Source organism: Primulina tabacum, chromosome 8, assembly GCF_025594145.1.
Source record: "Primulina tabacum isolate GXHZ01 chromosome 8, ASM2559414v2, whole genome shotgun sequence".
Taxonomy (NCBI): Eukaryota; Viridiplantae; Streptophyta; class Magnoliopsida; order Lamiales; family Gesneriaceae; genus Primulina; species Primulina tabacum.
The window spans coordinates 38,791,649-38,804,359 of record NC_134557.1 but is presented as its reverse complement, the minus strand read 5'-3'; the positions used below and the strand labels follow the sequence as shown (position 1 = coordinate 38,804,359).

The 12,711-nt window shown below is 34.7% G+C and overlaps 1 protein-coding gene across 11 annotated transcripts; it reads right to left on the bottom strand.

Moving 5' to 3' along the window:
- Nucleotides 1-265: 265 nt before the first annotated feature.
- On the bottom strand, nt 266-8,483 carry LOC142554074 (uncharacterized). 11 transcript variants are annotated; one of them, XM_075664694.1, is made up of 14 exons: nt 8,387-8,483; nt 4,381-4,494; nt 4,216-4,296; nt 3,776-3,858; nt 3,583-3,695; nt 3,331-3,441; nt 2,627-2,736; nt 2,170-2,464; nt 2,020-2,097; nt 1,887-1,937; nt 1,711-1,797; nt 1,542-1,601; nt 1,331-1,406; nt 266-824 (listed from the first exon to the last, which is right to left on the bottom strand). In XM_075664694.1, the coding sequence occupies exons 2-14, from the start codon at nt 4,413-4,415 to the stop codon at nt 796-798; spliced, it is 1,209 nt and encodes a 402-aa protein (XP_075520809.1). In that variant the 5' UTR covers nt 4,416-4,494; nt 8,387-8,483; the 3' UTR covers nt 266-795. The 11 variants fall into 11 exon arrangements, 10 of the variants coding, with proteins under 10 accessions (XP_075520809.1, XP_075520812.1, XP_075520811.1 ...); XM_075664697.1 differs by lacking the exon at nt 8,387-8,483 and adding an exon at nt 8,174-8,273; XM_075664696.1 differs by lacking the exon at nt 8,387-8,483 and adding an exon at nt 6,034-6,135.
- Nucleotides 8,484-12,711: the final 4,228 nt, after the last annotated feature.

The following is a 12,711-nucleotide window of genomic DNA, read 5'->3' as shown; positions in this document are numbered from 1 at the left end:
AGCGTTCTCACATCCTTACCTTTTCGAGAGCTCATCACATAAGAAGTTAAGCGTGCTTGACTTAGAGCAATTCTATGATAATTGATCTCCTTTGAAGTTTTCTAAAGTGTGTGTAAGTGAGGACATAAACACGCTGAAAATACTTATTTTTATAATGAGAACAGTCGTCGAATCCGAGACGTACTCCAGAAATGGGGGAAAAAAATCAGCTGGTCAAAGAAAATCATGTCAAGGTAAAATAGACTTGGAAAAAAGCAGCCAAGAATATGGAAGCAAGCATCATGCTTTATACAAAGTTCAACGTTTTATGGGAAAGTTCTAGCAGTCCTCAAAGTATCGGGGAAAAAAATGTTTTGATTGTAAAAAATAAGATGGCTAAATCAAATTGACACAATCAACTGGTGATAAATGTGGCCAAATACTGGATTTGCTTCCATCATAGGGTGATTTCACCCGAGGCCGAGAGTCATTAGATCATGTGGGACCTTTGTGTGTTTTTAGAGAGCCCTACACAGTGTTCCGGGTTCTCATAGTGCTTGTTAACCAACTACACATGGCGAATTCATAGAAATTAGCCCGAAATACGAGCCAAACAAATGAGGAACAGGGAGAAAAAAAACTCCCAAAGCTGTCGAATTAGTAGTCTACAATCGTATCAAGGCGAGCTTGTGTATTATGCAAGCCAATCAAGATCTCAAGGTAAGATAGTTAGCTACCGCCATACTGTCTGCCACTGAACCGAAACAACAGCTCCTAGAGTTAAGAATCAAAGACTGCTGCAGCTTCATCCCAACATTAATCATCGAATATTGCAAGTTCATTGCCTGATGAACCAGAAAAAGCTTTCTTAGTATTATATGTTCGCATTATGCTCCTAATATTGTCAAGTGATACATGGGGATCTTATAATTCGAATTCGACAAGAAAATGATCTAGCAGTCGATTGGGACAACTTATCTCGGACGTCTTTCAAGTTAGCTCAAGCTAAAACAACTCAATTTTTCAAAAAGCAGGAAACAAGTCAGTAATGGTTAATCTTCTAAAATCAGTTATCAGAATCGATAAATATGAAAGGATTCAAGATGACTCAATCTTGGAGCTCTCAAGGCTTGGATTATAAAGGCTCAAATTTAGAAGAAAACTAACGAGTTAAGCTTGACTAAAATTGAGCTTTGACCTACGTAGGAGCTATTTACCCATGGTATGCCAATAAAGGATGAAAAATTAATTGAGGAAACGGAAACCACGAATGCTTGTATAATATTGGTCCTCGATATTTTTAATCTCAACAAAGTTCAATGACATTGGAAAAAGAATGAGGCTGTGGAACCTTTTAGCATCCGCTGCTTGTTTAATAACCGAGTCTTTGCTTTGCGGAGAGCTGAGTCCAATGGCCTGTTACCTCTCTGCGCAGCGAAAGAAACTCGAAAATAACACCTAATCCGTGACAGCAAATACATTTTTACAGGAAAACAGCATATGATGAAACAAAGTTGAAATTTAAGAACGTGATACTGTTAAGATAAGATTGAGAAACTTACTGGCGAGTCATCTTCAGAGTCACTTTGTCTATGTTCAGGCACAAAAACCCGGATAACAACCTATATTTAAATAAAATCGGATAAATAAACCAATTCTTATGCAAAAAGTAAGGTAACTCTCTTTCATGTTACTCAAAAAGTACCCAAAAAGAGGGGGGTGGGGGCGAACCTCTTCTCTTTCAGAAGTGTACAGTCCAGCATCTGCTGTTTGTTTTCTGGGTGTGAAGTTGAAAACATCATGTAGAAACTCATTTTCCTGTATAAACATTATTATCATTAAATATAATAAAAGCAAAGAATTGTCACACCAGAGTATTAAACAATACTAAGAAGTATGAAAGGAACCAGCATGTGCGTTATGAATCCACGTTCCAGGTAATGTCTGAGAAATTTGACCTGGAAAAGCACACAAAAAAAAAATTAGAGTGGCCTAAGCATCAAAGACATGAAGAATAGCAGATCATATAAAAGTATATACCTGCAGCAATTGGGACAGTGTATGTAACTGCATGCTATGTTTACCAATCTTCAAAGTAGTTTTATGAAAACGACTTTCCTGAAAAGCTTGAAGAAATTAGATACTTGATAGATGAATTTACCGTCAGTGCAGAAGAATATAAATTAATACCTCCAAAACTTTCAAAACGTCCCATGAAAAGTTCGTCTTCAGAATTTTAGTAGCTGAACTGTCGAGGGCACTTAGTCTTACAAGTCTCTTGGCGTGATTAGATACAATTTGTTGCAACTCATGCTTAGAGGAACACTGATTTGATATGTTCTTTTCTTTATCTATTTCAGCAGAAGAATCACTGTCAAATTTCTCAAGACATCCCACTTCACATATTAAAGCCAGGGCTTCCAGAGCTGCCATAGAAATGGATCGATCCTCCACTTCTAGTAGATACATGAAAAAACGTATTGCCCTGTTAAGTGACATTGAAGAATACGCTTTTTAGGCAATGATATTTTTTTCTGGTACAAGCAGGGAACATTAGCAAATGCTTCACAGATACACGAGTATTCTTTGCTAAATATACTGCTAATCATATGCTGGAATTTTAATCATTTGTGAGCATTTACTTTACCCTCTCCAGCGATTGTGATTGATGTTCCAGCCATTAACTGTCGTCAGAAGAATCGACCAAGCAGAAATGGCTGCAGACAGAATAGAATCTGAATGTTTTCTTTCTACAACCTGAGATTAAAACAGAAATGAAAGAGAAAATTCAGAAATGTCGAATCAGCGAGAAAATATCAGGTAGAATCATGATGTAAAATATATATGGTCTAGAAATCATAAGTCATAGCTTCTAAATTACAGTCTGGTCATCAAGACCTCTAAGAGGCACCTTCATTAGGAATGCATTTAACTAAGTAACAAAATGAATAAGAATCACAATTGGATTTGTCTCGTCGATAGTTCCCTTTCTCTCTGGACTAGTTTTTTCCCAAATGGACATCACTCGGTTATCACCAATCAATACATGAGATAAACAACTGAGAAAAATATTGAAGCTACAGCAAACTAATCATACCTTCAGTGGGCATTACAAGCATTCATGTTTTTTATTGTTAAAATATTGTGTTCTGTCTCAACAAATTTTAACAAATCTTAACAAAATAGAATCCGCATACTGAAGTTTACAAATGATCTTGACAAAGTTCACCGTAACTCTATTGAATCACGCACCACATTTGGCAATAATAAAATATTTTGAGAAATGTCATGTTATCTTATGGCATAATAGTGCGTCATAGTTTAAACATATTCAAACATGGGTGCACATACATTTTCGATGGGTCTCGAATTAATGAAGTTCCACATTATCTGCATGGAAGCTTCAGTTTCCTCAAAATCATTTCCACCAACAAATGTGATGATTGACAAACAGTCGATCACCTGCAGACAACATAACAGTATAACTCAAATAATGAACAAAAAGATGAAGATGGAGGGATACTTCCTTTAGCATTAATATTGAGACAAAAATGAGTAATTCAACTTCTAGACTGCAAATCCATAATTGAGAATCATACATACAGATAATAAAAATGTTTCATTCCTAGAACTGAATGTTTGTGAGATTATGGGAACTGACTCCTTGTAAAGTTCGTGTGCATTATCCCCACAACCTATTGTTATTGCCAAGAGTCCTGCATTAAATTATGTATAAGCAGCTGCTATTTCAAAAGAGAATTTCTACCAAAATGTGTTGCTAAGGATGGAGAATAACCGAGGACACGAGAAGCTAAAACAATCTCTTTGGAAGACGCCTTCTTGAAAGAGTTCAAGCATCTATACATTAATGTCGCAAAGCTGCAGAAGATCAAGAGTAATTCATCTCAAAGTTTTTTACACAACTAGCCACACAGGCATCTTTAACAAAGTTTTGTACACAACTAGCCACATGGGCATCTTTAACAAAGTGAGAAAGGAAACAGAGCACCAAAAGTCTATTGGATACGGTGTCAAGGCTTTCTTGAGAGGCTTGCAAAGTAAAAATTGTTTTTTTTTTGTGAAGGAACATAGTTAGTCTCTTCACTAAAACATCCAGGTAAAGAAGCACACCGTTATTAAATCATATAGCTGTTCAAGTTCATGAATCATCAAGCAAAAAGTGCTGAAATGAATGCTAATTCAGAAACCGATCAAGAATGCAGTGCACTTGCTTACTTTTTTCCAGCAATTTGGCTGCGACATTTAACAGTAAAGCTGTCAATAATCGAAGATAGTGCTCCCTCCCTTGTTGATCCCCTTCACAAAGTATACTAGATAGGTCATCAAAGAACTTGAAAATAATGAGAAGCAAAATTTATAAGTCAAACAAGACGGTGGCACCTTTTGTGGAGTAAATCATCCAAAACCCGATCCATTGGTGTAGAGCACAAGTTTGTTTAATTCAGCATAAATTATTATTGGAATGACATGCAACAAATCTGCTGCAGCGAAGACCTGCAAAAAACATGGATATATAGTTGATAATTCACATTTCCATAAAACCTTGGGAAACAGTGAGAACAAAACCAAACATACTCTAAAAGTCATAAAACCCTGGGAAACAATGAAAACAAAACCAAACATACTCTAAAAGTTTGACAATGACCAAGATTGTGCGTCCACGTCAAATTTGATGTGTTTGTGTTACGGCCCAAGCCCTATGTGTAGTGGGCCTAGGATAAAACAAGCTCATGAGTTATAAATCCTTACAAGAGTCTAGAAAGAAAGGAAGGAATAAATATGCGAGGGAGGGAGTTATTATGGTCATTAGGTTGTTTTGTTTTGAGAGTTGTAACTAGCTTAGCTAGGGAAATACTAGCATTTGGCTATGGGTTTGTGCACATAGATCATCTCTGGGAAAATATTTCTATTCTATTTGCAATCTAATTTGAGTTCTTGATTTGTGGATGTAACAGTCTAACTATTTTATGGATTTTAGAAACGCTCTTCACTTTGTATTTATCTCAAGCCCATTTTTGCATTTGGGACTCATGTTGTCTTAAATAACAGTCATCTGGTCTGAAGTTTTTTGGGGAAAGGCACACAGTAACAAGAACTTACAGCGGCCATAAAAACAAACAAACATTAAATTATAAACAGATAAAAAAGGAGTCCTTGGAATTGAAAGCAACAAAACAAAATAACCCATTAACTAATTCATTCAAGAAAGTACAAGAAAAAACTAAGGGAATAAGAAACAACGAAAAAAGAACAAAAAGTATCAATAAATGAGAAAAAAACAAACAAATGGGTTCTTGAAACTGAAAGTTACAACGCAATATGGAGACCCTCTTAAGATTAAGGAATTGAAATTTTGTTTCAATGGCCAAAAGGGAAAGAATGTGAAAAGGGCAAAGAGAAATTATGGACAATCAAGAGAACACTCAAGGGGAATTGTGGATTCAGCTAAGTGAAAATGTTCAATAATTTGATTAAACCAGAGTCTAGACTCAAGGAATAACAGAGATCTTAGCATATTACCACAGGAACTTAACAAACTCTAGTCTAGACAGTAAAGAGAATTTTCAGTCAATCGGGTAATGATCTGTCGAATCTAGAAGACTAAAAAGTAAAAACACTGAAGCAATCGTATATTTTCTAAGAAATATATTTGTACAATTTGAGGACAGTTCTCTACAGAATCCGAATAGTGTAGACATACATGAATTTAGACTAGGAATTACAGAAGAAGATTCCTCACGAACCAAAAGAAGAGAAGAACGTAGAGGATTACACAGCCTCGAATCCCGATTGATTTCAGGCATTTAATTCTGCCTCCACCAGACTTTGATTCAGGCCTCCCGCAAAGTTATATTGCTTAAACAAAGTTTGTCCAGCACATATATTTTGGAATACAGTTTTCTTGAACTTAAGCACAACAAAAGTTCCAAAATTTTAATTTAGTTCAAAACTGAAAAGTTTAAAAATTTTAATTTCGTTCAAAATTTTATCGTATGATTTATAACAATTCATAAAATGTTTTAGTTAATTTACCTTTGCTTATTCAACGCTGGATACCAAACCAATCAAAAATCTTACGGTGGCTTGGTCGTGAAAATTTTCTTGTGAAAATTCTAGATGGCAGATTTTTCTATGTGGAGGAGATCTTCAAAATTTTGTGTAAAATTGTGTTATTTCATATTACCTTATTTATAAGCTTTGAATCCTGATTCCATCAAGAATCTCGCTTATATTATGAATTTATGATTCATAATCTTAATCTTATTCATTAATTAATTTAAATTCTCATGTTTATATCATGCAAAGTCAACTCTTGATAATGCATTATATATATGTGTGTGTATATATATATATCATATGTGCATGTATAGACATATATGTAAAATAAAATAACAATTATTAATTTCTTAATTAATTGTTAGTAAATTAATTAATCAATTTTATATCATTCTAAAATATTCCATGAAAATTATGTACATATAGTAATCACTATTATTAACATTATTATTTAATTAGTAGATTCTAAATTACTAAATAAATAATTGTGAACTTATTATAACATTGATCGACGATTAGACAGCGATGATGTATCAAGGGTACAAATCTTATTCATATAATGAAAATTGAAAATTTTGAAGATTGATCCGTTTTTACCCCTGCTAGTTTTGTAATTCCTTCACCAAAACACTCATTCCCATTATTCTCACTTAATTAACAGTTGAGGTAACTTCCACAACTTCCAATATATAAAATACACTTATAAACTCCTTTATAAGCAATCTGTTTGATTTCCATCAAACTAAAGTCGTCAAATTCAACTCCTTGAACTTGACTATCTCGACAAGAACACAGAATCCGATAATTGTGTGAACTCTCAATGATTCAGAGATATAGCTAGTCGTGAGTTCACAACTTCATGTGATTCAGAATAATATTTATTCTTATTCGGGCTTATCCTAATTAGCATCATTCTTTTCATTAACACTTTGATCAAGAATGTCAGAACTCAAGTCTTATTACACCCACCGGATCACGGTAAGAGCGTATGGTAGCATCGCCCTATGATCCCTCTGTATCACTGATAGTGCCTGCAACAACCTTAAGTTATTATTAACTTACAGTATGGTCCGTTCAACTCATATATCCCGATCGAATCTGCAACCATTGATATATCGAGAGTTGCATATGAATTCGATAATGATGTGATGTATCTTTGAGTAATAATAGTGATATCGTATGTGCAACTAGGAAGACACATTTCCCTTAAACACATTTATTGCTCTTGCCAGAAACTCTTTGCACTATTAACTCACCAGATCACATAGGATATCTTCACCCGTAGGTAAACGGTGAATCCTCGGCTAGAATACATTTGGTCTTACATATTTCGAAACTACATTCAACATCGTCACCTGATGACCTTCAATGGAGTCGGTAAACAGACCAGATTGCATGTTAGTACGTAGAGCCTCTACGTTGTCCCGAATTAAAAGACTAATGATGTACAACCATAACCGCATAATATTTCACTCAATAAGTGATAATCAGTTGGACAATCCGAGTGAGGGTTATTCATTGCATCATCAAATGATTACTAATATGTATGAATAGACATATTCATGCTCTTACCAATGAAATACGACGTGTACATCATATATGTTAATCTCAACCTCAATTGAACTTCATCCTTATTTTAAGTAGTCGATTCGACTAAGAACTTGTTTAGAATATACAGTACACTTCCTAATGAGTTTCATGATCTTATATTGAGAGGCAAAACTAATTGTACCATTTCCATATTCAAAGAGTTTATCTATGCAGCTTACATGGATATAAATATAAAATAAATGTTATAATTTGATACAACATTTTTACAAACGAGTCAACAAGCCCAAGTCACAAATTGGTTTAGTGGACACGTATTCTAAGAAGATATTGCTAAGTCTTAACCAGCAAAACAAAATATTTTTCGAATTTTTTTTTTTAAAAAGAATTCAACCTGCCTATTCGACACTCCCGGCCTTCTACACCATTCTTGATTAATTTTGTAACCAACCGCCCCATTTATGAATCCACCCAAGTCCAAGACCAAACCAAAATAACAACAAACAATGAAAAAGAAACAAAATTACAAATAAATATACCAATAAAGAGGTCAATGAAAGGAACCCACCGTTAAGTTTAAACTGAGGACCCATACAAGAAATACAAATATCAAACCTGTTGAATAAATTCCACTGTATTCAACCAAAATCATTCCATTTCATCCACCATGGACAAAGAAAAGAACTACTCCACAGAAAATTTTGAACAATGCAACTCAATAATCATTCCAACCAGCCAATTAATCACTGCGTGCACTTGTTAAAGAAAGAAGAAACAATACCTGGTCTTCGAATTTTCTGGCTTCGTGGGAAAAATTTATTCTTGAAATATGAACTTCATATCATATATAGGTGCTCGAAGAGGATGCGAAGGAAACGGTTGTTATTGTGGATTATGGGCACGAGGAAGAGGGCAATGTCTCCTGAAGCTGAGCTATACATTTGTAAACGTACTGAAAGGTATTGAATTCTACTTTTTCTCCAATTTGGATTGAATGATCGGTGATTGTAGGACGGAGAAATAGTGGCGACTGGTCTGTTTTTTAGATTCTACTAAAATTCCTGAAATGACACACACAATTGTCGTGTGAAGAACAACAAAAACACCGGCCCGTTGAATACATCAAAAATCCGATCAGTTTCTGAAAAATTTGGAACAGGTATCTTATTTGGTTTGCCTTCATTTTTTAGCCAATTTTTTGAATTTGACAATTTAGAGGATTCTTTATTGTTGATGTGTTGAAAGTAAAGTTTTTGCACCTTTTGTTCGGTTGAACTTTGAGATATCTGGTAAGAATGAGCACATGAATGCTCCAGTAACCGGTGAAATTATAGAAAACCTTCGCCTCATTTGAATTTACCATGCTGCCTCCTAGAGAATTTAAGCAGAGTTTTGGCACCATGGACAATCTTTTCCGAGTACGCCTTTTTGTCCCTGAAAACAACGGACGAAGAGGCCAAAGCAGTAGCCATTTCAGCGGCAAGATCCGAGCACCTATGGCATTCGGTTAACTGGTTAATCATAATCAATGTCTTTTGGGCGAGTCCCAACAGTAATGATCAACGTTCGTCCCATGGGATCGCCTATATATACTTAGTACTTCAAATCCTTTAGAATATCAAGGCCAATAAGTACTTTGTGCATTACCTGAGTCACAATTCTATCTATGGTATCAGCAGTGTTGTCAAAAGTCTTGAGGAAGTAATCAGTCCCCCACTTCATAAATCCTTTGATATGATCAAGTTCTTTATTGGATCTGTTCGAAGGAACACCTCAATTTAAAGGTGTCCCTTTTGCTGCGATTCCAATATAATTGTTAAGACTTTTACTTCCAGCTTGCTTATGTGCTCCACTTTTGGTCTGAGTGTGTTCTGGACATTGTTGTGAGAGGCAGGAATTGACACACTCGGACAAATTATTATTGGAAAATGCAATTCAGGAAATTCGACTTTTTTGGTTACATCCTCTAATTTATCTACTACTCCACATGGTATGCCTATTATAATTTATATAATAAAAACACCGTTTTCAGCTGACACCCAAACCAACATTCATGTTTTCTCATTAAGCTCCCATTTCCAAACATTTATCAGTTAATTTGTTCATCGAAAAAATTTAAAAAGTATCTATTCAAACACAAAAGTAGAGAAACCATGTGTATCATTTTCTTTTTGAATTTTTTAACATGTTAAGAGCTGTTTATTTGGGTAAAAATTTTTAAGAAAGGGAATGCACGGACAGAGATCAAAAGAAAGATTATCACATTTTCACATCTCAAATTCATTATATGTTAGTTTCGATTTCTCCCCTATGAATGTTAGTTTCAATTTTCCCCGTAGGAATGATTTCCAATTACTTTATTCTAATCAAGGTTTTATTTTTTGTACAATTATTTACTCTGTAATATTTTTTCATATTCATTATTCGGTGTTCTTATATTTTTTTATAAGCACCGTCAATTTATTCTCATCAATTAGCTGCATTTCATCTACGTATGGTTGCTTCTGAATTCAACAAAACAATAATTTTTTTATCAAAGACCCATTTTAAGTAATTAAATTTCCACCAACTTACCTTTTTCTCCCTTCCCTCAATATGCCAGATCTTGAAAATTGTGGTTAATGGATTCTCATGGCTTTCTTTCTTACAAGCTACAAATATTTAATGTAAAGTTGGGTTCTTTATAAAGATGATGTTTTTGGTGGTGTTTTTTTTTTAGTTTATCTGATTTTCAAATATTATACGTTACTTTTTTAGGAGAATCTTATATATGGTTGCTTCTGAATTCAAAAGAACAATAAGAGTTTTTCTCAAAGACCCATGTTAAGTAATTATATTTCCATCAACTTACATTTTTCTCCCTTCCCTCAATATGCCAGATCTCGAAAATTGTTTTTTCTTTCTTTTGTTAGATTTTTAGCTTAAATTGATGAAAGTCCTAATTATTTTGTCTTTCAAGATATTGTATGTGAATAATTTATTGTAATTTTTTTCAAAAAAAAAAACATTATGTACAAATAGTAAAAGATAATCGTAAAATACATGCTACATGTTTCAACGTTATAATTTGGGGGGTGCTGATAAATTCCATTATCTCTGTTCAACCACAGTCAGCTATATGTGGCACCATGTATTATGTCCATGTATTTATCTCTGCCCATGATTCTCTATTTCTCATCTTCTATCTTATCACGTCTCCCGCATAACCATTTCTGGCATGGGTACTAAACTTTCTATATTTATTAAATCAACTTTAAACAGTACTTGGGTAGTGCCTAATGAATTAACATATTATTTATGATTTTTTGTTTGTTGGTTTAAGTTGAATTTTTTGCTAAATATGAGTTGTCTTTGTGTTTTTTTCTCAAAACCTGAATGATACTGGTTGTGTTGGGATCGAGAAAGAGTTTAAAGGGGGGGTGAATGAACTCTTTCAAATTTTCTTGTTTTATAATTTGTTTTCAACCGTTTTCAGGAGGTTGAAAAATTCTTTCTCAAACGGTCGAAAACGTGAACCACTAATAAGTGCGGAAAATGGTTCACAGTTCTCGGATGACAGTTCACACACTATAGCAAACTTGACAACAAAATGCAGTTGAGCAATATGAAATTTGCGAGAAGTAAATGACACAGAATTTTTATGGATGTTCCGAGATTGAATACTCCTATGTCACCCCTTCTTTCTCTTTCAGGAATGATTCCACTAAAAGACTTTGACTTTGCAAAATATTTGCAACAGCCCACTCCAATCAGGACTTATCACACTGCCTGTATTGGAACTCTTAGTGATCACTTTACACTTCTGGATATTAAGAACACTTAGTTTACCAGACAGCACGACTTAATCAAATAACCAACAAGTTACTGATATGTAAAAGTGATTTTGTTTGAGTAGCACAAAAAAAAAATCCTGAGATGATCGAATGTATTTCTGTTCAAGGCGTGCTGATAGAGCGAAGAGAATGTATGAATCTTTTTGAGCGCTATGAGATCTTCAAGTATGCAAGCTAAAAGTTTTTCAGCTGTGAGAAAGATTAGTAATGCTTGATTGTCTCTGACTTGCCTTCTTCTCTGTTAATATAGCCGAATGACTTAACGGTCGAGAAGAACAATTAACGTAAACCTGATCCTCCTGAATATATGTGTCGCTGTCGCCTTAATGAGCATTTATTGATGCATTTAAACGTTTTTTTGCTCACCGTAAGTCTGAAGCGCTTTTCTTGAGGAGTTCCTTTTAAGGAAACTGTTTTGGGCAACAGAACTTTAGGTCTATGCTTGGTCTTCCTTTTTCTGGGAAAGATAATTAAATGTAGATCAATCTTGGAACTGATGTAATAATATGTTGACTTCAAAGCGGTGTAATATTTGAATGTATTTAAGCCGGTCAGAGAATGTCTTTGAGTAATAACTAGTTCTCTTTAATGATCGGTTTTGATATCGGTCTGAAGTGAGCGGTTGAAACTGCTTTGAGCTCTGAGCGGTTGGACTGCTGCATATCTAATACACGAACCGCAGCTGAATAATTGTTTTTGTCATACACCAAAATTCTTGGGAATAATCTTTTCTTAACAATTTCTCCCTTTTTGGTGATGACAAAACTTAGCTGTATTGCTCAGGAAACATTAAGATATACACGAAGATATATAAGAGCGAGAAAAATTGTATTTCATTAAGTGAATGAAATTACAATTAACAGAGTAACTGGCTGTAATTCGTAAATTTGCAAGAAAAGTTACTATGGACCTTTTACTTCGTTCCACTACTTTTCGCCTCATCTCCCTTTTCTTTTAACTTGTGCAATTCCTTCATGACCGATATTTCAGCAGCTTGAATAGCCTTTTGACGCTCTCTTTCCCCCTTTTTGACATCACCATGTACGAGGAAAGTCATGATTTCCACAAGCTGAGCACCTTGGGCATCGAGGCGTTGTTCTAAATTTGTCTGAAGACTGTTCATTTGCTCCGAGAGGCCGAGGGACATGTTAATATGTTTAGCGTTGTGCTGAGCTTGCTTGATCGAGAAACCGGTTTCCATGGTGGAGAAATCATTTCGGAGAGCCAACTTGACTGATCGAAGGTCTTCTTGGAGATCAAGTTGTTTTTGAGT